The sequence below is a fragment of the Caretta caretta genome, chromosome 8 (genome assembly GCF_965140235.1).
Source record: "Caretta caretta isolate rCarCar2 chromosome 8, rCarCar1.hap1, whole genome shotgun sequence".
NCBI lineage: Eukaryota > Metazoa > Chordata > Testudines > Cheloniidae > Caretta > Caretta caretta.
The window spans coordinates 29871394-29898553 of NC_134213.1; the positions used below are offsets into that span (position 1 = coordinate 29871394).

Below are 27160 nucleotides of genomic sequence, written 5' to 3' on the forward strand. Positions count from 1 at the left end.
TTGAGGCAGTCCCATCAGTTTCAACTAGGTAGGAATTTTAGAAAACAACCAGCAGTCATGAGGAGCTATAGATAAATTGTTGAATATGGTTGATAGCTGCTTTTCCCTCACATTGCTCATGATGTATATTCCATCTAGATGCTTATATGTTCCCCCACCCCGATTACCACAGATCTGAGTCCCGCAAATGTTAATGATCAACATAGTGTGAGGTAGGGAAATATTCCCATTTTACAGATGGGAGAAACCAAAGCACAGAGAGACTAAGCACCTTGCCAAGGTCACACAGAAGTCTGTGGCAGAAATGGGAGGTGAAACCTCAGTTCTTGAGTGCAAATCCATTGGTTTAGCCACAAACACACCAACCCCAGCATTAGGAAGAGGGGAGGGCTCGCGTTTGTTGTGCTTGTTTGTTCTCTCCGCAGGCCAAAAGGAGAAAGGGAGAACATCTATCAGGATGCTCCAATTCTGAAGGTCAGGGAAGCAGGAGACCCAGGTAAAAAAATAGGAGCCACACCTGATCAAATACCGGAACGACTGGGGACTAGCAGAGCCCACTCCCCAAATTAAGAACAATGAGTGGGCATGCTGGGGCTTTGCTCAGCAACTGGCACAGGTGCTTTCTGCTTCACCGATACCCAAGCCTCGACCAAATAGCTTGGCATTTTCCATTTGAACCATTCACTCCAAAAGGTCTCGGGGAAGGGGGGGATGCTGAAAGCAAAGAGGAAAAGCTCATGCAGCTTTTATTTTGGCACTGTGTGTTCCACGGCACTTACAGGATCCCAGCCACATCTAATATACTGCCACCCGCTGCAGTGTTGCAAACCCTACATGCTCGACATGTTATCCTAGTGAAGCTGGGATGATGCCATGCTTAATATTTCTCAATTGCTCAGCACAAATGCTTTTCCATATCCCTGGTAAATGGAGTATTTTGCAGATGATTCAATACCGTAGATATCCTTTCAACTTCACACATACTCTGTGTTCTCTTGGTATTGAAGTCTGAAACCCTCTGTGAGCTAACTAAGCATAGCAACAAGCAAAATAAAAAGCCCAGCGTTAATTTTTCCAAAAGTTCTACACACACTCTCACAACAGCCTTTCAAACACCATGTGTAACAATATTCACATTATCTTTCATGTAACTATGCACGTTTCCTTGGAAGTTACTGGTGACTATTTCTGAAGATCTGTGTTAAAATGAATGCACACCCTTCCAAAGCATTTTCTAACCTCTTGTATCTGCACATGAAATCCTGATGATTCAGAGCCCAGTTTTCACTTCTTCACTACATAAGCCTGTGTTATTGGGTTTTCAGGGCTTCAGTGGCCTCAGGCACCCTGGAAACTGAACAATGTTTTCTGCTGAATCAGACTTTTAATTATAACACTAATTTGCTGTGTGACACTAGGTAAAGCAGAACCGCTGCTTCAGTTTACCTATTTGCAAAAGCTGGGATAACACAACTTGCCTCTCTCTCTCTGATCTCATGAGTGTCAGCTGTCTGTTCAGCATTCTGAGTTCTTTAGATAGAAGGTGCTGTGCAAGTGAAATATTTTATTGTGTACAAAAATGTGGAAAACAGAGAGTAAACAGAGACTATTTAAAATATTAGTATTGTGTAAGGTACAGGTAATCACTTCACTTCTGAATGAGAGAGACCATGCAGGGGTCTAATGTGCCTTAACTTCACAGCTTGAGTTAATGCATCATGACTTTCCTGAGAGTTCCTATACAGACGAGCCCTAAGACATGCTGAAAACATCTTTCAAATAAAACTTGCAAGTCTCTGGCCCCAATTTACAATAATACTGGCATATTTGTAAAAGATTAATTTCTTTAAATGTCAAGCACCAATCCTCAACTTGGTTCATTTACTCTTGAACCGAAGACAACTCTTTGACCTACATACCCTGAAAATTAATTATGTCTGTTCTCAAAAAGGGAAAACATTGAACATTTGGTCCAAGACTAAGGGTGTGCGAATTAAGCTGGAACTGGAAAAGGAGGTGCAAGCTTTGCTTCCAAAGATCTGGCCCATAGACAAAAACAACAAGATTGTCTCAGTGATTCATGTTGCTAGATTAGAGGCTCTCCTTTTGACTGCAACTATTTTTAGGGATTTGTAACTCTACTCTAAACATTTTGTTGTAGTCTGATGATAAGGCAAAAGCATCAGCCTAGAGACATTTTCTGATGAGTTTTGCAAAACAACACCTGCCTTCCCCCCTCTCCCCCCACCAAATCTGGCCACTCCCTTAGAAGAGGGAAGGAACAACATGGATTTTGACATGAAGTTCCTACAAATGGCGAGGCAGAGCGCGTACAGGTCAGGATCACATTTGGATTTCACATGTACCCCTGTAAATCTGGAGAAAATCAACTGGCTCCAACTTTAGTAGAGTTGCTCCAAATGAACATTCCTGTGAATAAGCAGAATCTGCCCAACAGAAAACTTAAGTTCTTCTTTACATAAATGGTACTGAAGAGTGCTGTACATACAGGCTGTAGATCACAAGAATTGTATCAGATCCTGGACTCAATTACTGGCTTGTACTTATGATATTTTCCAGGATCAAATACATCATAACAGCAAAAAGCCAAGAAGAATTGGCATAAACCAACAGAGAGTTGGGCAAAGAGAGGTTATGTGAATACATGTTTGATGAAAAAACACATTTGCTTTGATAATATTTTGACCATTTAAATTGGTTTGCTTTCATAATGTGGAAAGTGAATATTTGTTTGTGCAATGGTTTGTAACATACAAGTTCACCAAGCCATCTGAGATTTTGGGGTTTTATCCACCTGCTTCTAAAAGAGTCAGCCAGTCACAGATAATCCTATTAGTTCATCATACCCCAGAAAAAGGGCTTCATCCTGCCCTACTGAAATCACTGTGTTTGACCACTGACTTCAATGGGCGCAGGACCGAGCTCATAATAAAGAGACAACGTTAAAGCAACTTCTTCATAGACAACCCATAGGCTGAAATATGTTTGCATGAAGTGTCTGAACAATTACAAACAACAGACAAAAACAGTCTACTTTTGTACATAATCCATGCACAAAAAGAAAGCCAAAATTTGTCAAATCACTGGCTGTAAATTATTTCTCTATCTCTACCATAAATAATAATACCACCTAACACTTTGCATCAGTAGATGTCAAAGCACTTTACATTATCATTATTCCTATCTTAATATATCTGGAAACTAAGGCACAGAGCAATGATGTGATTTGTCCAAGGTCACCCTGCAGGTCAATGGCAAAGCAGGGAACAGAACCCAGGATTCCACCCACTAGGCCACACTGACAGTCATAACCACTAGGTAGCCATATTTTTCAAGTGAGTTAAAAATATATTAGGCACCTGCTGATACAGAGGTTATTATTTCATATTATAATAAATATTTAAGGAATCCATCTCATAGTACTTGTGTGTCATTAACTGGGCAAATACTGCAATAATATTTCCATCGAGATTCACTCGGTATTTTAAATTAACTTGATTTGCCTGTGCCCTTAACCCCATTGAGTTAGCACCCGGCAAATCTGTCAATTAAGTTTTAATAGCACAAATATTCAAGGAAAATGAATTTCAAGATAATCTACACAAGAATTTGCAGAAATTGAATTTTGAATTTCCACCTGTGAGTATTTGCATCACAAGTGCTTGGGCACTGATTTAACCAATCACCACCAACATAAACAGATCAAATACTATCTACTCCAAAAACTCCTCATGTTTATGCCATGTAATTTTAAGAATTTACAAAATTATTAAGTAGTTCTGGAAAAAAAAATGAGGAAACCAACCAGCTCACAGATATTCTCTGAGCAACAGACTAAATAGACTGGGTATGTTATTCACTGAGAATTATTCACTTCTCTAATCAGTTTCCCCTTAAAGAAAGGAACATATCTGGCTCAAAGATTAAAGGCACTGGAATCATTTTCCTACTCAGTTTTTTGAAGGAGGTTTGCAAGAAGAAGAACCTTGCATCATATCCTAAAAGCAGCAAAATTTAGGTATGGAGCTTTGATAGATCAACAGACGAGCCACCAAATATTATAATTCTCTTATTTACCTCTCATAAGGCAACTCTTCTTGATGCAAAGGACTGAATTCTGCTCAGTTAAACTAGAGTAAGAATGGAACAATTGCATCAACTACATTGGAATGATTCTGTATTTATACCCCATAGCAGAAATCAAAATTTGGTCTAAAGACTGGCACACACTGACAATGTGGGAAAAAATCTCTGAGATTATTTCATTGCAGGAGACTTGACATACCACTTATAAGTGACCCCAGAAAAACTCAGAGATATGCTTGCTAGTCACTATCTACCGAAAAATGAAGTTACAAGATCTACGGCTGTCTTCTTATGTTATTCTAGAATGAAATATTATAATTATCCTTATAAAAGGATGAAAAACCCCTCCACCTCCCCATCAATCTGTTCTGTGTAATCACTGCTGAGTCATGTTAAGTTTAAAGGTTACTGAAATGTTACCAGATACAATATTTTTCAGGGTACAGAAAGTGATAAAACAGAAGGCATAAAATGATTACTCCGGGTAACAAGGAGAACTGCTTTGTAATTAAGAGACATTTCCTGTAGCTGTAACATATGGTGACTCAATTCAATAAAAGATCATTTTGTAAAAAGCAACAGCAGACCTCAGACAACAGCAGTGACAGGGAGCCAAGAAGATTTTTATGCCTCCATGGAAAGACACTAAAGAAACTCTGAGCACCTGGGTAGGCAAAAATTGGAACCACAAGGGGATGAGCAGCAGATTAAGCTTCTTTTCAGTAGCAGCTGTCCTTTTTGGCCCTCTGAATTGGAAGTGCAGTAGGCTTCACACTGGTAGAGACATGGAGGCCCACAGGACTTCCATGGGTTGGCAGCCACAGAACATTTTTTTTTTTCTGGCTGATGGGAGCCTTGTTCAGTGACTAACATGTCTTTGTATTGGCAGCTGATAAAAAAGTACTCTGGGAAAATGACTACAGGAGAAAGAAAAAGGGTTTCCAAGCAACTACATAAAAACTGTTAACTCTTCCCCCTATGTTATTCCTATTAATAGATTTTGTTGAGGCAGTGCATGGGCAGAACAGATGTCACAGTTTTCATATATTTAGTGCAGACACTACACCAAAGCAAATTCAGTGATAGAATTTTGAAGTAAGACCTAGGAATGTTCCTTGATCGTTTTAAGTATCTTATCTTAAGGTCAATACACCAAATCACTCAATTGCAAAAACACCATCTTTGAAAACATACTCAACTGATACTCCAAAATATCAGTGTAACATCCCACGACCACCACAAACAACCTCTCAAATGCCAGTGCACGCAATTTACTAGTGTTTTGAATAAAACCCAATAAACCCGCTTTACTGAACAAGGAAAGACTAAATAAGCTCTTTACTACACAACAAACTTAAAGGGTCACTTTCCAGCAGCTAAATCAAAATGCAAACTACATTTAAGCATTTATCCGTCCTGGGATGCCATCCTAAGCTGAAATATCTACTGGGTTTAATGGTTTAGTTGTCCTGCTGCTGTGAAATCAAGAAAAGATGAACATATTTTCCCCTTCCAAAATGTATTAGTGCATGACGCCATTCTTTAGCCACAGCTAATAGGGGTACCCCAAATTTCTTAAGTATTCAGAACTGTACTGCTATCTGTGACATTACTGATGATTGTCCCAGTCTTGCAATCATCGTTTTGCGTGGATTAATGGCAGTGAAAAAAGCTAATGTGGTCTTGGGATGCATCAGGCGAGGTATTTCCAGTAGAGATAAGGAGGTGTTAGTACCGTTATACAAGGCACTGGTGAGACCTCATCTGGAATATTGTGTGCAGTTTTGGTCTCCCATGTTTAAGAAGGGTGAATTCAAACTGGAACAGGAACAGAAAAGGGCTACTAGGATGATCCGAGGAATGGAAAACCTGTCTTATGAAAGGAGACTCAAAGAGCTTGGTTCGTTTAGCCTAACCAAAAGAAGGCTGAGGGGAGATATGATTGCTCTCGATAAATATATCAGAGCGATAAATACCAGGGAGGGAGAGGAATTATTTAAGCTCAGTACTAATGTGGACGCAAGAACAAATGGATATAAACTGGCCACCAGGAAGTTTAGACTTGAAATTAGATGAAGGTTTCTAACCATTAGAGGAGTGAAGTTCTGGAACAGCCTTCCAAGGGGAGCAGTAGGAGCAAAAGACATATCTGGCTTCAAGACTAAGCTTGATAAATTTATGGAGGAGATGGTATGATGGGACAGCCTAATTGTGGCAATTAATTGATCTTTGACTATTAGTGGTAAATATGCCCAATGGCCTGTGATGGGATGTTAGATGTGGTGGGATCTGAGTTACTACATAGAATTCTTTGCTGGGTGTCTGGCTGGTGAGTCTTGCCCACATGCTCAGGGTTTAGCTGATCACCATATTTGGGGTCAGGAAGGAATCTTCCTCCAGGGCAGATTGGCAGAGGCCCTGGGGGTTTTTTGCCTTCCTCTGCCACGTGAGGCACGGGTCACATGCTGGAGGATTCTCTGCATCTTGAAGTCTTTAAACCATGATTTGAGGACTTCAATAACTCAGACATAGGTTAGGGGTTTGTTACAGGAGTGGGTGGGTGAGATTCTGTGGCCTGAGTTGTGCAGGAGGTCAGACTAGACAATCATAATGGTCCCTTCTGACCTTAAAGTCTATTATTCTATGACTCCGCAAAGGCATAGCAACCTGCCTGCTTAGATCAGATTTCAGGGTCAGGATGTAAGTTGGTGTATATACAAGGAGGTAACTAGAACAAGGCAAAGCCATGTTTATTTTTGCTTTGTAAGAACCACCTCTGGTTTGATGGGGGAGAGCGGAGAGGAAATAGTCCATGCACCAATAAGTGGAAAAGACACAAAAGCCCTTTAGAGAAAGGCAGGTTAATTTCAAATATTCATTAATCTGTGTGTGTTTCCTTTTTGAAGTATAGAACAGCTTCCATTTAATAACTACATGAGATAAACACAAGCTGTAAATACAAATTAAAAGAAGCAGGAAGAATTTTACACAGATGACTAAGAATACATGAAGGGATGAAGTCAGCTATCCAACCAATGCACTTAATTGTAAGTTTGGTAGAAAAAGCCTATCATGAAGTTCTGTTTACAACTGTAACATTTTAAAGCCCTTCATTATAAAGGAAACCAACGTTTATATGTTGAGAATGTTAAGAAAAACCAAAACTTAATGAAGTGTGCTGTAAAACTAAAAACAAACCATTACAAAAACCCTATTATGCAAACTGCTACACAAATGAAACTGGGGGACAGCTACACAAAGGGAAATATTTGGATTGCTACATCCATATATGGCGTAATGAACCTAAACCAGCTGCACATCTGTGTGAAGAAAGGATCTGGATCTCAACAAAATGATTACGGATGTTGCAGAAGCAGAGAATGAAACTAGCTTTGAAATATTTGATTCCTTTGATGGGATAGATATGAAAAAGAACACCCAAAACCACAGCCTATTTACTGTAATATTCTCTCCCACTCACTTTTTACCACAGAAACCTCTTAAGACAAAGAATTCCGTATCAAATCACATTGCCCTGGGAGGCAATATACATAGATCGCTGCATGAAGCTGAGGTCACTCAGATCTGTCTCCTTTTTGACAGATCCAGATGATGCAGTTTCCTCGTTTATCCTGTAGCTGGCCAACATAAGATGGCTAAGGCTCAGTTGGGATAAAATGCAGATGATGCTAGCTGGCAGGGTTAGGTAATTAGAAGAACTGTCAGGGTGCATGGCTGATCCATCTGTTGGTGGCATATACAAATTATTTGACAAAGCAGGTATTCCGGACAACATTAAGGTACTTTTGAATCTGACAGCTCTTAAATAGCAAGCTAGATTTGTTCATCTGTGCTTTGCAAATGGGCTGTGCCTATTCCTTGCTAAAGTACACCTTGCACAGTCATTCATGCCTTTGCCACTGTGACACTGGCAGACCAGGTACCAGCTCATGCCAAAGCCCATAGGACTCATGGAACACTGACAAATGCATAGCTGGAAACCAGTCTGGCTCACCTGTGTGTTAGCATTGTTAAAATAGACGTTAAGTTGATAAGAATGTGTTTAAACTTGATGAAATGCTTGAAGGATGCAGCATGTATTGATCTCACTTATAACCTCTGTAGTTGATGGCATAAAGTTATATTGAGTGTTCTCATTGTAAATCTCTGCAGCTGTGGATCACCAAACAGGAAAGAAGCATTAATTAGAGTAAAGTGCCGGTCCTGTGGACAAGAAGCCTCACTGAAACCACATGAGCCATTGTGAAACATCAAAGGACAAAAACTTTGTTGATTGCCCCCCACCACCACACCCACCCATGAAGAGGAGATGGGTATCACCCTAGATTCATCAGTTTGAACTTTGGGGGAAAGGAATAAAAATGCCTGATGAGAAGAAACTGTATCACTATGCTGCTTAGAATTGGTCAAGGGCAATATTTTTAAGCATGAGCAAGGGATCCCCAAGTTGCCTGCTTTGGATTAGTCCTAAAGGACATATAGAACTTGCATATTATAGTAGCTACTATTACCTTTTGGAACCAAAGACTGTATCTCATTTGTGTGTGCATGTTTACCTGCTTTAACCTGAGAAATAACTCTAATTTATGTTTCTTAGTTAATACATCTTTAGTTAGTACTATAGAATTGACTACAAGCGTTGTCTTTGGTTTGAGATCTGAGGTACACTTGACCTGGGGTAAGTAACTGGTTCTTTGGGACTGGGAGTAACCTGAATATTATTGTTGATTTTTGGTGTAAGGGATCATCTATCACAAAGGCAGGCTTGCCTGGGTGACAAGACAGGTTGGAGTATCCAAAGGGACTGTCTATGACTCCATGTTAAGGCTGTTACAGGGCTTTTAGCAGTTCACACTTGTTGGTGAGGTCTAATTATAGAACACAGCCAACTGGGGGTTGGTGCCCTCTTCCTTGATAGTCTGACCTGAGGTTGGCACTCACACTTGTGAGCTATCTTAGACAGCTTGACAGCCACCTCCAGGTTACATTACTGCAAGTGATAATAAATTAACCACATTCCTTGGTAACCTGTCTCAATGGTTGATTACTCTCACTGTTAAAAAGTTGCATTATATGATTGTTAACAATAATCCAATAATCTAATGTATTTAATGTGAGAAAAAAAGTTTCAATCATTTCCAATTTTAGTCAAAGTTTCAGATTTGGTTTGATCTCACCTGGACCAGTACATTCATCTATTTTTGGGTGACACAGCAACCTAACCTAAATCCCGCCCACTATTTTCCACACATGGTGAGAAATACTACTTGCTGAAAGCCACAGAAGGTGATTTCAGGAAAAAAGATCAGTTTAGGTTTTAGCCTCTGAAACCGTCACAGCACTGGTGTAGTAAAGATACAGAGCACTGTTACTGCCTACAAGGCTGTATACAGTAACCTTCTGCACCAGTTTTGGCTTCATCTGGCATCTGATTAAACAATAATTGGACATGGCAGCAGCACTGTTTGGTGACTTCCTTGTCAATAAATGCTATTTGTCAATTTATAGTAAATTAGGCCAACTCTGCTTTCTTAAGCCTCATTTTATTTTAATCAAAAAGATTTATGATCCTCCAGGGTATACTATACCTTCCATTATCTTTGTAGCTAGTAATCAAGATTATCTCTGTCAAAGTCAAGGGGCAAGGATTTGAGGTATTAAAAATATTCTGGCATTGGTGCCCATCAGTATGAAATTTGATTCTCGTGGATGCTTGAGGTTTATTTGTTAATAATATACATTATTGTGTATTTCTTCTTGCCTTATGGACCTCTGCTTACATAAGCATACTGTATTTCAATGCTCCTTACAGATAAAGGACTTCCGGGCTTTCAATCACCAGAAAGAAGAGGTGGAACGAGTCTACCACATGAAAAATCCACATCCTATACTAATGGAAGCAATCTCCATGAATCCAATGTTGGAACCTCTGGAATACTTCCAGAAATGTAACTATTTAAGAAGTAAACCAAAATCCTAATTTAAATTGAAAATAAATCATTGAAGTACCCTAAAATATCCTATTATAGATGTTTCCAGATTTATATCATTCAGACTACAGGAAAAATGTCAAAGGAGGGCTTAATTAGAATTTCAGAATTATAATTCAAACACACTGAAAAAATAGAGGAACATTTTCTCTTGTCTCTTTCCATTAATGTAGTGATCTTAGGGGCTACTTGTAAAAAGCAGGTATAAAAACTTTTCAGGCAAGAACGTGATTTTCAAGAAGACAATGTCTCTTTAAAGTGTGGCTTATTTCCTCCAAAAAGTCTGTGATATCAGACCATGCCATGACATCATGAAAGACCAAGTGTGACATGACTGATGGCCATATGTAATGATTGGGTACAGCCACATCCCGTGGCTGATGTGAGATGGATGGACACAATTAAGTCAGTTGGGTTAAATGGTTTTAGAGAGAGTCAGTAACAATCAAAAACAATGAAAAGGACAATCATGTTTTATTATCCTTTTAAAACCAGTAATTATAGTAAACATTCAATATTAGAGCATTTTGTTATGTGGAGGACACCTAACCACTTGGCACCTAGCACAAGAGGAGCCAATGTGGCACTTAACATTGGCTTATTCCAGTCACACAAATCAGGAGACAAAATACTGATGTTCACTTTTAGGTCCCGATTCCACAAAGCATTTAAGCAGGTGAATAACCTTATCCCCCCAGCTTGCCAAAGCACTTAAGCACAGGTTTACCCCAGAGACTCTCGGAGGTAAAAAGGAGGAACAGACTCCAGAGAGAGCAGAGGAGGCAAGTCTCTCTGACCTCCACATGGCTCAATGATTGAGAATGTGAGACCAATAGGCCAGGACTGACAGAATGCAAGAGGCTTTGATACAACTGTACTATTGCGCATGGGCTTTGTCTAAATGAGCTGATCACCCGTTCTGAGGCAAGATATGGCATTGTACCCTTTCTGTTCTATAGGAGCTAATGCACTCTCATTGCCTTAATGAAAATTGTTTTCTCTACTGCCTTAGATTGCTTATAGAAATTTCACGCAAAGCCATCCCAAGGGAAGGGGAAACAAGGAATTAACCTCTAAGGAGAGGTAATGAGCTTAAACTCTGATGAGGGTCTCAGACAGAGAAAGGCAAAGGCTAGAAGGTCATGTCTTATATGGTGAAGTCAATGCCAGAGCTGCACAGGAACAGCCGAAAGGTAAAAAAAAAAAAGAGCCAATCATGAGAGGCTTTAATAATAAGGACGACTGTCTAGTGTGACTGATAGCTTCAATCAGGTGGCTGGTAAGGTTGAAGAAAGTTTAATAGTTAAATACATACAGCCTGACTGAGTAGGGACATAACAGTCTACAGATACCTGAAGGATGAGGACACCAAGGAGGTAGAGAAATTACTTAACATAATAAGAATGGGTATAACTAGAACTGAGAGGATGATATTAAGAAAAGGAAATTTAATTTGACATTAAAATAACCTTCTACAAGTGAGATTTCTTAGAGCGTGGAACGGGAAAAGAAAGGGGTGGGAGCTTCATCTCTTTGGACACTTAAAACTAGACTGATGAGTAAACGTACAATGGCAAACAATCCTGCATTGGCAGGGGACTGGAGGAGAAGTCTTCTCTATATCAATTCTGGGTTATATCACCAGCTGAGGCTCTGACTCTCTAATTTATTTAGAGTCACCTTTATTGTGGGGAAACATTGCTGCTCATCCCTTTTTCCTGATGCAGCACTGAACAATCAGAGTCAATGCTTCAAGTCACTCAACATCTGCTTTCTCACTGCCCTAGAGCAAATGGAAACATTTCCTCAGGTTTGGCTTCATTGTTAACAGCCTTCATTAGGCCACAGCATACTACACTGTGCTTTTTACAGGGCTTCTGATGAGTATATGCCTGCCTCACCACCCTCAGCCAGCAACTGTGGCCTGTAATCCTTCCTTAAGCCTTTCACTGTTATACTCTTGTGCGTGTAAATCCTCACTTTCCCTAAACCTACTGTAGCAAGGGAAAAGGATCCTTACAAAAATCAGCTAACCAATGCACAGTTGTGTCTTGGGAAGCATGAATAAAACCTCTAAGTGTGAACAGGTGGGTGCTATGCTTTCCTCTTTCATAGTCTTCCTGTCTTGGGGGGCATCAGATGAAATTATAACCCCTGCTGGTGCCAAGGGTCTTTGCCTACAAAATCCACACACACACAGGCTCTTATTTTAGAGGGTCACCCATTACTTCCCCCTTACCTCTTAACTTCTCTGGCTCCCCACTTTATCTTGCGGAGAGCTGGAGTACTCCCACATTCACTGATAATTGTTCTAAGTACTGTAGCTTCATCACAAAAACCTCAAGGCTTCCAAGGATAGCATCACAGGATGGGAATCTTGTTCATGGAGACAAAATCTCCGAACAGCAGCAATATTTTGCTGCACTGATTTTTTTCACACTAATCAAACTTGGCAAGGGACTAGCATTCCACTATCTTTCCCCCCTACCCTGAGGCTGTTAATGGAAAGAGGCCCAAATAGGATAACATGTAAAGACCGAGATGTTTGAACTCTCCTTCATATATGGAAGAATGCAGGCAAGATTTAAGAGTTCCTTCCAGTTTCTCCTCTTTCTGGAATTCAGACTGAAGGATTTTTCTTGCACTGACTGATGTACAGGGGATTTATGCACATGTGTTAATAGACCCAAAGAAATAAAAGAAAGGAGTTGTTTTCCCAAATGGTATAGTCTAAGAAATTAGAGCTGACATATAGTCTTGTACAGTTGACATGTATCATAAGACAAATTCTGCTCTCAGTTACACCCATGCAAACCCCACTCAAGTCAGTATAACTGAGGTTAGAGTTTGATGTTTTGCACAGACTGTTAACTATAGATGGGGCCAAACTTTAGCAAAGAAATGCTCTGTCCCAGTGCCCGAGAGACTTATCCAGGACTTTTTCATTTGCTTTGTCCTCATGAAGAATACCCTGTCTTGGAGAATTGAGCATGAAAGTTATCCCTCAGGATAGTCAGGTGTCAACACATTTAGTTCTGTGTAAATTAAGACTTGTCTTTTATCTCAATCTGGAAATGAATAGGGAGGAAGTAGAATTTATTGAGCAACATTGTGATGAACTCACATTAGCCTCTGTAACTTAAGAGGTGTGCTGTACCAGTTGCACCTGCTAAGTAATGCTCACCTTAAATCTCAGGGAGATTTGCAATAGCCTAATACTGACGTGATGAAGTCATGGGTCAGCCACACTCATTCCATTTTATCCAAACCACCAAAGCTCGAAGAGGCGAGGAAGGGCAATTATTCCATTAAATATTTTCATTTGGCCTTATTCTCACATATTAAATACAGCACAGAATGTGTTTTAAACTCTTCTCCTTTTATTCTGCTACTCCCTTAATTTGGGAAGGGGCAAGAGTGATTATTGTTTAATGGAGATGATTTTCCTTTGCTTGTTCCTGGCTAAGCTCGCTATCAAGGGAAACTATTAAAAAGAACAAATAAAAGACCAACAAGTCATGCATGTCCAATGAGGTCATTATCAGAATGTAGAAGGCCAGAATATACTTATCATATTCCTCAGGTTTTGCTAGCACACCTACTCTGGTAATGTTTTACTTTTTCAATTGCCTCCCAATTCTCAATTTGATTATCCTATTTAATTATAATTTAGCCATGACCTGTGTGCTATCATAGTGATTGTGTAAAAACTGTACTCAATAGACTACGTGAATTAAAATCATGCCATTATCTCCATACATAGGAGTCCAAACAGTCCACACCATTCAGCATTCAAAGATGGAGAAAAGCCAGAAAGAAAGACTTCAGAATCTATTTTATAGTGATCCATCCTCAGACTGACAAACATCCTACAAGGGAAGGCACAGATATTTTTTAAATGATGGTATCTATGATGGGGAAGGGAGAAAGCAATCACTATGTTGGCCGAAAGCTTGAGAGCTAAGGGTTACCAGGTTTAGACACACACACTGATCATTGGAGCCTTGGGCACATGGGACCCCAGTAAAGAAAGAGTGCTGAGAGAATGCAGAATCGGTCAACGCTAAGCTCGGCTGATGCAGCAACTCATGGTGTCGGACACCATCAGGTGGTCGAGGGACATCTACATAGAACATATCACCGGATATCAGCAATACCAGGAGGGATAAGCTGAAGTGCCGATGAGAAGCACAGTCAGGAAAGTAACTGAAATACTTTCCTCATGGATTGTATTTTCTAAATGGACAACCAACCTAATTCTGAATTACTGACGAACAATCTCCACTCATTGATATATTTTGCTTTCCACAACCAAATCTCTGTACAACTTTTCACGAGTGAGGTACCCGAGTATTCGGATTCTAATATCTAAACTCTGTTGTTAAATGTGCTCACCTAAATTTGGGTTATTGCTGATTTTGTACTCTGTGTATCATATGACTTTAAAAACAAACTTTGTATTTGTGGATAATCTAAGCACTATACACAGAAGTACAGATACTCTTTTCTCAGCCCATGTATTATATAATTTTTTTAACATTAACTTTAATAAAATGTTTAAAAGACCCATATGTCATTGTTTCAGTGGAAGTTGTATGAAGTGAACTTCAATTAAACAGCTGCATTTTAGCTGACAATGACATCCTGAAGTTATTCCCAGTAAATCCTGCTCGTCCCCATAGGTGGCACTCTTACACTATCCGTTGCTTAGACACCAACACTCTTCAAAGGCAAGAGTCCTGAAGGCAAGATTTCCTACAAGGCTTATCTGTAACGAACACATTCAGTACCCAATATGAGGAGAGAGCAGCAGCAGAGATAACTATCAGCACTTACCTTCCCCCATTTTAAAGCCAGCATATTTCTACCCTCATTAAATGGAATTGTCTGTCCCACAAGCCTGCCAGCTCACATTTAGAGTGAACAATTCATGAGCTACCTTACTTTTAAGTCCAGCCTAAGACATGCAGTGTTATACACAAGAGACATTGCTAACCAATATTTACATGTGCATTCTAGTGGGGAAAAAAGACTTCAAAGGACACCAAATGTAGCATTTCTGGTGTAATTCTATCAAAGGGCCAGCTTTAAATGTGGTAATGCAAAGAAGATTACAAGCTTCCACTGCTTCCACTGCCATGCTATCTATAGCAACTAGAAGAAACTCTTGATACCATAAGCTTGAACTAAATTTTCTGGTGAGTGGCACACTGTGATTTCGAATGGCCACCATGAATACTGAAACCCCAGAGAAGTTAACACCCCATTTCAGGGAACCCAGAGACACCGTATACACTTCAGCTCAACTGAATGAGGTTATAAGGAAAATAAGGCTGGTTGGTGTTTTTTTCCTCCGGTGATACACTCCTCCACACAGGATTTTCTCCAAACTTACATCAAACAAGGAAAAACAAATGCTGTGAGGGAAGATTTAGGGCAATTTATCAAGATCTGGGGAATAGCTTCCAGATGGACAGAGCTGTTTGGTGTTGGCTGGTGAGAAGGAAGCAAGGTATTGTTATTGAATTAGCATGAATCTCTGGCGGAGAACAGCTTGATAGAAATAGAGTGCTCTCTTCATATGGTTTACATTTGGACCTGTCAAATTTTACTTTTACTCAAAAACCCACAGTGAAGATGCAGAGTTCTTTTTTACTTATCACATTTTCCCAAGTTCTCCCTGTACTAGTTATAAGTCACTATTTCTAAGCGGTCTGCTTTGCTTTAAATGCCACACCTGGGTATGTTCATTCTTTGCTATGCTTGCATGAGAGTTTGTTACTTGCAAGCTCAAAAGCAGACCAAGTTCACACAGTGAATGAAACCTGTCACCTGAGAATGTGAGTCAGAGAGGGACAGAGAGAAGAAAAGCTAAACTTTCTATAAGATATTTAAAATAAGTCACCTCAAGAGCTTATCAAATTGGTTCTAAGTAAAGTTGATCCACTCTGAGGTCTAGTAAACACTAGAGAAGGTTTGCTGGTATACATGGATAGTTATACTGGCAAACTCTCCTAATGTGGCTGCAGCTTTGACCAGCAAAAAACCCCTGCATCTACACAAGGGCTTTTGCCAACATAAGATATGTAAAAAAACTCACCCCCCACAACCAACATTATATTACCAATGAAGGTTTGTAGTATACACCCGGCCTGCCTCACACATAGCTACTTCACAACGTGTCTCTTCTAGCATAAGGCATACAAAATATGAATGCATAAAATCTATATATACTCCAATGAACATGGATCAAAGTTATTTACTTTCATTTACATTATCTCAGCAGTCTCCTAGTCCTGCTTTCAATAATTCAGGGTTAGGTTGTTGTTTTTTTTTACATACCAAATTCAAAATGATCACCCTGACTATTAGTATTTTATTGACACATGGAGACAAGATAGCCACAGATTTCCCTAAATTATATTAGTCAAACTTTGGTCATAAACTGCAGCTTCTGTCTGTTTTTGACACCCAAAGGAAGTCTCCAAAGTTATTTGCATATGTAAGGAGAAATGGTTCTCTCCGAGATAAACTGGGTGATAGTAAATAATATGTAAAAATAGTAAATATAAATTATATCTCTTTTTTGCAATAAGATTTTCCTGGTTCAACATCTGATCTTGGCTTTTCTATCTTGAATCTACCAGAGCCAAGAAGCTAACATCAACCACCACCACTCTGAAGCTCACAATTTATTGTAGATCATTCCTCTCAGATTAGGTCTTCACTTACAGTGAAGTGCCTGAGGCCCCCACCCCCTGCTGCTGCTGCCTGCCTGGTCTCCTCCACTCCACCTTCTCCCTCCGGAGGTCCCCGCTGCTTGCCAAGTCCCTCCTCCTTGGGGATGGGGGAGTGAGGAGGCACGTGGAGAGCCAGCGGCCGAAGGAGTGAGAAGGCTCGGCTGGGCACTGGGGCCAGCAGCTCAGGGGGGAGGGGCTGGCGCTGGGGCCGGCCTGGTGCTTGGGGAGCTGGCAGCAATGGGGGCCAGTGTCTCAGCTGGGGGAGGGCTTACAGTGCAGGACTACCCATACCTTAGACACTGCCGCAAGTCTAAATAAGATCTTACAGAGGCTCCAGTGAGATACCACTTGGAAAGATTGTTGTGAAGAGGCAGGAAAAGTCCAACTCAACTTGTTAAATAAAATTGTTTGTGACACTCAGCAAAAGCTGGTGACAAACAGACTGGTACAAACTGGATTGTTTATGTGAAAAGAACTATGATACAGGCTCTCAAGTTGCAGTGGGGGAGGTTTAGATTGGATATTAGGAAAAACTTTTTCACTAAGAGGGTGGTGAAACACTGGAATGCGTTACCTAGGGAGGTGGTAGAATCTCCTTCCTTAGAGGTTTTTAAGGTCAGGCTTGACAAAGCCCTGGCTGGGATGATTTAACTGGGAACTGGTCCTGCTTCGAGCAGGGGGTTGGACTAGATGACCTTCTGGGGTCCCTTCCAACCCTTATATTCTATGATTCTATGATTCTATGATTCTGCAAGGCTCCTGGTAGATCTATGGCTTGATATGACGACGAGCTGAAAGATTCTAGAAATGGGAGGAAACGTTTATAGCTGAAGTCCCCAAAATGTGTTTTGATTGGTTAATGTCAATAGGATGAGGCTGTGGTCCCTTCTTGGACATTGTGCACCTGGAAGTCATTCAGCAGGAGCAAAGAACAGTTGGACTAGAAAGAGAGAGAGTTTACCATCATGGCTCCCACCCACCTCACCTCCTGGGACCCCTCCCCCCCCCGGATCCATTATGACACCACTGAGTCCTCAGCATCCTGAACCTGAAAGGCATCCTGACCAGACTGGGTCAGAGACAGGAAAACGATGACACCACCACCACCAGCAGCTTGCACTAGGGCCTAAACAGCTTCTAGAATGTGAGCCTTGGGTTTCTGCTGTCACCCGCTCCATCATGAGTTCCGTTCCTAGAGCTCTCTTTTTGCCTTCCGTGTAATGAGACAGCCAGAACTGCATCCTTGTAACACTGCTCTGTGCCAGTACAGTAGCTAAAAGGGATGCCCTACATTGTCCAAAGTTGGAACAAGGTTGCCAGGCCTCACCGTGGCAGATAAGACTGTGTGCTGGGCCATGTTTCTCCAAGGTGGCAAGTAAGAGTCACCACCAGAGACAGGAGCAGTATTTTCAATCTTTGCTGTTCTTTTCTGGTCTCTTGTTTGTGAGTGTATTTGTTTTGTTTTATTTTCCAGGGAACAGGAGCAGACTTCAACAACAGCAGCAGCTCCAGACTCTCTCAATGAATACCATCTCTAATACCATCTAAAAGACTCTCAAACAAGGGGTTTCCCTTATCAAAACTCTCTAAAGTGAAAGGGAAAGGAAATACAGCAGATTGTTAAAAGAAAAGCTTTACTTAATAGTTCACGTTTCAAATGCTTTAATTGTTTTCTGTATCTTTAATAAAAAGGTTAAAAGATTTGTAACGGTGATTGTTACAGTGAGAGTCACCAGGGATAACACAAAATCCCAGATCACAACGAACTGTTCAATGTTGTAAGCGTGAACAATGATGTCATTAATATTTTATCCCTGGTGTGCCAGAGACACCACCGTTTCAACACAACAGGATAAAGCCCACGATCGATGCAACCCGCTTCTTAATCTAAAGGTGTTGCCCCATTCTTTATACTTGACAGCCCAGTCCCTGACATGTATGAACATATGATTATTTGCATTATTTAATTTTATATTGTAAACACCATAACTACTAGCACCTTACACATTATGCTACCCTTGACAGTTCTATTAAGCTTCCAGTGATCTCAGTCGGAGCTGGGAACCTAGACGAAAGGCAGCACGTAGCCCTATCATTAACAGTGGAAGTTCTACACCAGAACGGAGGAAATGATATTGCTAAATAACTAGATTTTCCAGTACACTCTACTGGAATTGATAGTAAAGTGTTCTCTCTCTTTCTCTGATACTGCTACGTATTCTATTACAAAGGATAACAGTACTTCACATCAAAAGTATTTCACATTTTCAAATTACTGTACAAACATTAACACTCACAACTGAGTTGAATTAGTGTTATTGGACCCAATCACCAGCTCTGTACAAAATGAGTATCAATTAGTGGTTACCATATAGGAACATCTCCACTCACTTATACTGGTGGTGGTACCTAACACCCACTCTTCCCCAATGTACATGACTACACAAGGTCAAGACTGAAGAATTAGGCCCATTATCCCAATTTGAAAGAAGAAGACAGTTTACATGACTTAGCCAAGGCCACACAGGGTTAGTGACAGAGTCAGGATCTAATTTAGACCTAACTTATAGCCTCAGGGTATGTCTACACTACAAAATTAGGTCGAATTTATAGAAGTCGGTTTTTTAGAAATCGGTTTTATATATTCCAGTGTGTGTGTCCCCACAGAAAATGCTCTAAGTGCATTAAGTGCATTAACTCGGCGGAGTGCTTCCACAGTACCGAGGCTAGAGTCGACTTCCGGAGCATTGCACTGTGGGTAGCTATCCCACAGTTCCCGCAGTCTCCACTGCCCATTGGAATTCTGGGTTGAGATCCCATTGCTTGATGGGGCTAAAACATTGTCACGGGTGGTTCTGGGTACATATCATCAGGCCCCCGTTCCCTCCCTCCGTGAAAGCAAGGGCAGACAATCATTTCGCACCTTTTTTCCTGAGTTACCTGTGCAGACACCATACCACGGCAAGCATGGAGCCCGCTCAGCTCACTGTCACCGTATGTCTCCTGGGTGCTGGCAGACGTGGTACTGCATTGCTACACAGCAGCAGCAACCCATTGCCTTGTGGCAGCAGACGGTGCAACAGGACTGGTAGCCGTCATCGTCATGTCCGAGGTGCTCCTGGCCACATCGGCCAGGAGCGCCTGGGCAGACATGGGTGCAGGGACTAAATTTGGAGTGACTTGATCAAGTCATTCTCTTTAGTCTTGAGTCAGTCCTATTGAACCATCTTATGGTGAGCAGGCAGGTGATACGGATTGCTAGCAGTCCTATTGCATCATCTTCTGCCGGGCAGGCAAAAGATGAGGATGGCTAGCAGTCCTATTGTACCATCTTCTGCCGAGCAGCCATGAGATGTGGATGGCATGCAGTCCTTCTGCACCGTCTGCTGCCAGCCAAAGATGTAAAAGATAGACGGAGTGTATCCAAACAAGAAATACACCAGATTTGTTTTGTACTCATTTGCAAACTCCCCCCGCCCCGCCCCCCATCTAGGGGACTCATTCCTCTAGGTCACACTGCAGTCACTCACAGAGAAGGTGCAGCGAGGTAAATCTAGCCATGTATCAATCAGAGGCCAGACTAACCTCCTTGTTCCAATAAGGACAATAACTTAGGTGCACCATTTCTTACTGGAACCCTCTGTGAAGTCCTGCCTGAAATACTCCTTGATGTAAAGCCACCCCCTTTATTGATTTTAGCTCCCTGTAAGCCAACCCTGTAAGCTGTGTCGTCAGTCGCCCCTCCCTGCGTCAGAGCAACGGCAAACAATCGTGCATCTGAGTTGAGAGTGCTGTCCAGAGCAGTCACAATGGAGCATTCTGGGATAGCTCCCGGAGGCCAATACCGTCGAATTGTGTCCACAGTACCCCAAATTCGACCCGGCAAGGCCGATTTAAGTGCTTGTCAGGGGTGGAGTAAGGAAATCGATTTTAAGAGCCCTTTAAGTTGAAATAAAGGGCTTTATCGTGTGGACAGGTGCAAGTTTACATTGATTTAAAGCTGCTTAATTCGACCTAAAGTCCTAGTGTAGACCCGGGCTCAGTCTTATTCCCCCAGGCCTGGCTGCTTTTTGTTTTGGTGCTGATGTTAAAAATGAAATCAACTTGCCCTTTTACATTCTCTCCAGTATATAAAACGTTTAAAGAACAAATATACACACTACATGGAGTAAAAATCTGTAGCTGTGTGCATGAAAGGCACACAACCTACTTGAGCAAGGGATGCTTGAACTTCCTTGCCTGTACAATTGACTCCCCTATTGATACAACATTGAGGAAGCCAGCAGAAAGCTGAGAGTCCTGTGTGTCTTTTAAGGTAGTTCAAGTATAGTCATACCTTGAAACCAAATGGACATGTGCATCGATAGAACTCCACTGGATCATTGTTGCATGTCCCATTGTTCTTACATGGACTGGAAAGGCAAGGGTTACACTTGGACACAATGCTGATATCTACCGGTCCTGCAAAAATGAAAGTGTAGAATACAAGTGGAAAATGTGGATTGCAAAATTCATTCTTAGTTAAGGCACAAGATACTTACCAGTACTGACACTGTGTGTTTTCTGCCCCCTGCAGTAACAATAATATGTGCACTTCATGTGATAATGTTTAATCACAAAGGATTAATTCAAATTTTAAATCCTTCAAGTGCTGGACAAATCTTAATGATATCTGGATATTTGTCTAAAGAGAGAAACACCCAGCTTGCAAAAACAGACTGCAAATGTCATAAAATTTGTTTACGATCAAGATTTTTGGAAATTTCCACTTCCATCAATGCTGGAAATTCTGCAAGAGCAGCCCCTGACTGCTAATATTTTGACATTTCTAGTTTTGTGGATGAGACCAAAAGAGAAAGTGCAGATTCAGCAGCAAAAATTAAAAATGGGTACAAGAAAGTTGCACAAAGATTTGTGAAGCTCAAGAAAGGTTCAATTAGAGGTTTAGGAGACGGTTCAATGTTTCACCACCCATAGTTTTAACATGGTTTATTTTCGACTGAATTCCCTCCTGTTCTTACTGTAGAAAAAGCAATAGCCAAAACATAGATATATCTGGGAAATGCTGCAACTGTTATTGCCCTGTATAATATCACCAAACCATTTTTAAGCCATTTAATAAACTAAATAATTGGAAACAACCATTCCAAATGGGTAGGAGAGGGTGTGAACAAAAGTATCCTTGCCACTCACACCTTACATACTATTATAATAATATTTGTACAAAATATGCCTTGTGAGGCATAATTTGAAAATTAGTAACTCACTGGTCAATATCATCATGGTGAAATGTATTTAGCAACGTTACATGTAAAGTTATGAAATCCCCCTGTACAATGTTCATAGCACATGTTTAAAACCACAGCCCTACCCAGGCAGACGTATCCTGAATGAAGATTTACCTCAATTTACATATAAGTAGTGAACAGGGTCCTTGAGACAGGAGGGAGAGGAAATGGCAGTAGAAAAAGCAAATTTGAATTTCAGCAAACAAAGATGAGGAGAAAGGACATGAAGCCTCCTTCACCATGAGACTCTATGTCACCTTCTTTACTGTGTGAATAAACTTTGCTTTGAGGTGCAACTCTCAGAAGAATCCACTTCAAAGACTATCCAATTGGACTATAAAAGAAAGGGGGCAGAAAACCGCAAGCTCTCTCTCTCTTTCACCCAGGAAGACAAAGGAACCAGCCCTTTGACTTTGGGGGTAGATCCTGATCTTAGAATTTGGTCAGCCATATTGCTGGGAACCTGTAGTACGAATTTTACCTTGAACTAACTCAAACTTGTTGTGTTCTAGCTACTAGAAAGTGTTTTATATTTATTTTTCATTATCATTTCTGACTTTAATACCCGATACTTGAATTCACTTAAAAACCCTATCCTCTTTGTTAATAAACTTGTTTTATTCTTTAATCTAAACCACTCCAGTGCTGTGTTTAAACAGAACTCTTTGATAACTCCAGGTAAAGTAGCAGACTGTTGAACATTAGATATTAAAGACCCATTATCCCTGTAAAGGGTTAAAGTGCCCAGGAGAGGGCTGTACAGTGCGGAGCACACGTTTCAGAGACTATTCAGCATTGAGAGTATGTTGGGGCCACCCTGCAGTTAGTAACCAAGGCTGGTGGGAAGTCAGAGTGTGACTGGAGTGTTGCTGACAGGCTGCTGGGCCAGAGCTACTGGGCCAGGGCTGCAGCTATACACAGGCACTCAGGCTGTGATCTGCATGCCCGCAGGCTCTTTGTGAGTGTCCCTTGTTGGGAGCGCTACACTAAAGCATTGTGAGGCATCGAGAGTTGCAAGGCAGGTGATGACACAACCCTCACTGGTTTGGATTGCACCCCAAAATGTGACAGAGTGTTTGTGGGTCAGCAGGAACCTGATCACAGCCCAGAATAGTGGAATTTGGAGACTCAAGCTGAAAGCCGAGAGCCAGATGAAAATCATTTTACACCACAATGAATACTGGCCTCCAGCTACCACTGTAGTCCAGTGATTCCCCTGTCCTTTGCACAATCATCTGCCTATATTGTCTGGCTTGCTTGCTCCTTGTAGATCCTAATTGCAGTAACTAGCTCCTGTTTGCGGAGGGAGGGGACTGCCTATGTGGGGAACGGGAGTACTGATGCTCAGGCAGAAGAGCAAGTGATTGGGTAGTGGAGGGTTTATTGCAAGGAGAAGGGATGCAGGCAAGTGTGAGGAAATGGGGGTGGCAATAAAGCTTCATGTGAACATATTGCAAATATATGGATTTAAGAATCAAAATGGTCTTGTCAATCTTTCTTAAATGTACTGCTTTGTACACAAGAAACATGACACTCGGACATGAGAGAAAGACAATAAGTTGTTTTCATTCCATTACTTTTGCGCATGCAAAATCCCTGTTTTAACTCCCTAAGGCACCGAGAAAGGCTTGTGAAAAATGTAAACAAAAATAGAAACACACGAATACTTGAAACAAACACAGACGCTAGACACCACACACTCAGGCATCTACACCAAAGAGAACTTATGGCTTCCTGTGTAAACACAAAAATTACCCAAATTTAAAAACAAGTATTTGTTTACTGGACATGAACAGTTCATCTGCAGGGCAAAGCAATCAAATTGTCAAGGAAGCTCCATCGGAGTAGTTACTGTCTGCTGTGTCCACCTCTAGCATGCAATTGGGTACTAAATCAATCAATATTATAGATCTGTTAAGATGTTAATAAAGATAGGCAAATTTGGAAATGTGAAAATAAAACTGACTTTGTAGTCACTAACTTACAAATATTAATGATTCAAATGGTTTTAAAATGTAAAAATGGTCAAAAGACGCTAATTTATTTCAAGCAGTGAAGGTCTTAAAGAACTTTATTTCCTTTAAAAGAAAATATTTCTTTTAAGTGCAAGGACTCCTCAAAAGTACCGGCGATCAGTAATAAATTTTAAATAACTTAGGACAGACCAAGCACATAAGATATGGGTGAGGAGGGTTGAAAAATATTTCACTAAAAGTTGGTAAAATCTGTTGTTCATTGGCTGAAATCATCTAGTCCACGGTGAATTTTCATCTCTGAGTTACGTCTGAGTGAAAAACATGCTTCATGTTTGAAATACTAACAGACCCTTTCACTGATGGCTCCTTTTGGGCAGTGCAAAATTGGCAGCCAGGTGAAAAAGCAATGCCCAGGAAATAGGAATTCTTTGCTATGATTGACTGTATTAGCATTCCATCATAAAATAGTGACAAACACCTTCCTTGTGGCAGATCTGTATATGACAAATGTGTCACAACTAAAAAGAAGAAATAAGTGAGCAAGACAGAAGAAAACTGACTTTGTGGGCTTACATTTTAGGAAACTGTCCAGTAATTCAGTAATTCGCTATCCAGTAATATAAAAATCTATTGTAGGGTTTGCTTCTGACCTAGCAAACCTTAGCTGAGATATTGACCGACCAAATCATTATTAATATTTATTATTTACATAGCACCAACAGGGAGCAAAGGGCTTAACAGATATGTTCATTGACAAGGACTCTGCCACAAAGAGCCCTCAATCTAAGAGGCAAATTCTGATGCCCTTACTCACTTGGTTACTATGCAAGTAGTGTCACTGAAGTTAATGAATTACTAGTAAAGTTAGGTGCTATTTAGTCTGAATAAGGGTATTGAACCTGGCCCTACACAAAACACTACCCAGGAAAAGGGCCCACAAAGAAAGGAATACATCCAAAAGAAGACTTTTCTCCGCCTTTTCTGCATTTGTGTGTTTTATATCTAATCCATTCCTGTCCTGCTTTTTTTTCACTTTTTTCCTATTTGCTGTAAAGTCTAGATACAACAGCTTGCCTGACTTCAGCAGAAGAGGTTAGCTTGAATGGCTGTAGTTATGTCCGTGGGTTTTTTCACCTTTATGTGCTACTCCTCTGTTGCTTCTCCCAAAAGTGAGATTAGCTATTTGGGAAAAACGAGGTGGCCCAGGAGGCAGCATGGATTATACTATACACTATATATATATATATATATATATATATATATATAGTGACAGGTTCGGGCTGGATGGCTACAGGAGGGTGATAGAAGGCAGATATATTAGCCCCAGGTTAAGTAGGTCCCTTTTCCCTGGGTAAGGTAACAGGGAAGGTTCCAGTACAATCAGGAACTTTCTGGAAACAATTAAGGCAGAGAGGCTGATTAGAACACCTGCAGCCAATCAAGAAGCTGCTAGAATCAATTAAGGAAGGCTAATCAGGGCACCTGGGTTTAAAAAGGAGCTCACTTCAGTTTGTGGTGCATGCGAGAAGCTGGGAGCAAGAGGTGCAAGAAGCTGAGAGTGACAAGGCTTACTACTGGGAGACTGAGAAGTACGAGCATTATCAGACACCAGGAAGGAGGTCCTGTGGTGAGAATAAAGAAGGTGTTGGGAGGATGCCATGGGGAAGTAGCCCAGGGAGTTGTAGCTATCATGCAGCTGTTACAGGAGCCACTGTAGACAGCTGCAATCCACAGGGCCCTGGGCTGGAACCTGGAGTAGAGGGTGGGCCCGCATTCCCTCCCATCCCCCCAACTCCCTACTTGATACTGGAGGAGTTGAACTGGACCGTGGGTTCCTCCAGAGGGGAAGGTCTCTGGCCTGTTCCCCGATCCACTAGGTGGATCAGCAGAGACTGCGGGAATTGTTCTTCTTCCTCTCCCCATGCTGGCTAGTGATGAGGCTAACTGAGTGAATGGCAGATTTGAGCCACGAAAGTGGCCAAAGTGAGGGCTGCCGTGAACCTCTGAGGCGAGAAAATCCGCCAATAAGCGCAGGACCCACCAAGGCAGAGGAGGAACTTTGTCACTATATATATATATATAGCTATACACATACACACACACGCACACAGTACATCCCTATGGCATTGATCAAAGCCAATCAATGAAGGAGCTAATCAGAGCTCCGGCACTTAAGTAGCCTATTTCTTTGCCCTTGGGGGTTTGATTTATAAACCATGTAGCAAAAATGTTCGCAGTCTAGTGCAGTCCTTTCCAATAGTGCTGCAGACAAGGAGGACAATGTAATAAAACACAGAGCTGAGTCTGAACTACTTGGGCCTCAAGTCCGGTCCTGTTTGCACTGTTCTGAGACAAGACGTGAACATTTGGCTTTTAGTCCAAACATTGGGTTAAACCACAATTTTGACAAAAGACACATTAATTTAGAAAGTCCTGCGTGTCATTGTTCAGCCTTGTCGTGCTGTGACCGACAGGAATATGGCAATAATGAGGGGAAGGTAGTGGGCTAGAATGAAGAGATTGTTTTTATTAGGATTTAATTGCAATTGATTGTGGAGCTCCACTGACTTTACTGGGGCTCTGCACAGGTGAAGGACAGAATTCACACACAGGCAATTGCAGGATCGGGGTGTAAGTGTGCGTATGGGGGTGACAGATTGCTCTGATAAGTTGATAAGTCTTGTACATTTGTTTTGAGTGAGGGGGAGGAACACAGTGGGAGGAATCCGGAAACTCTCTCCATTCTAAGCCAGCACACCAGCGGCTCTATTTGTCCACAGACTGCTGCTTGGTTCATGTGGTGGGTGACCTCAGGAGAATGCTTCAAGGAGAATCAGGCAAAGCAATTTCCAAATATGAGTGTTTCAAGAATAAAAAGTTAGCTACTTTTTTTGCTGCATCATATTTCAAAAATAGCTTCATCTACAAATGCCACATTTGTTTTCTTCATTTTTCCTTGTGAAAGTTAGCACATTGTTGGGTGTTTATTTAGGAATATTTGTAACTCTCAGCAGTGAAATTATAAACTCAGCAAAGAG

General features: G+C 41.1%; 1 protein-coding gene across 1 annotated transcript in view; it reads right to left on the bottom strand.

The window, feature by feature from the left end:
* The window catches only part of SLIT3 (slit guidance ligand 3), an 806608-nt gene that overhangs the window by 85447 nt on the left and 694001 nt on the right, over positions 1-27160 (bottom strand). The window contains exon 26 of the mRNA XM_048861176.2: positions 21195-21319. Within this exon, the coding sequence (XP_048717133.1) occupies positions 21195-21319 (125 nt within the window). The remainder of the gene's footprint in view (positions 1-21194; positions 21320-27160) is intronic.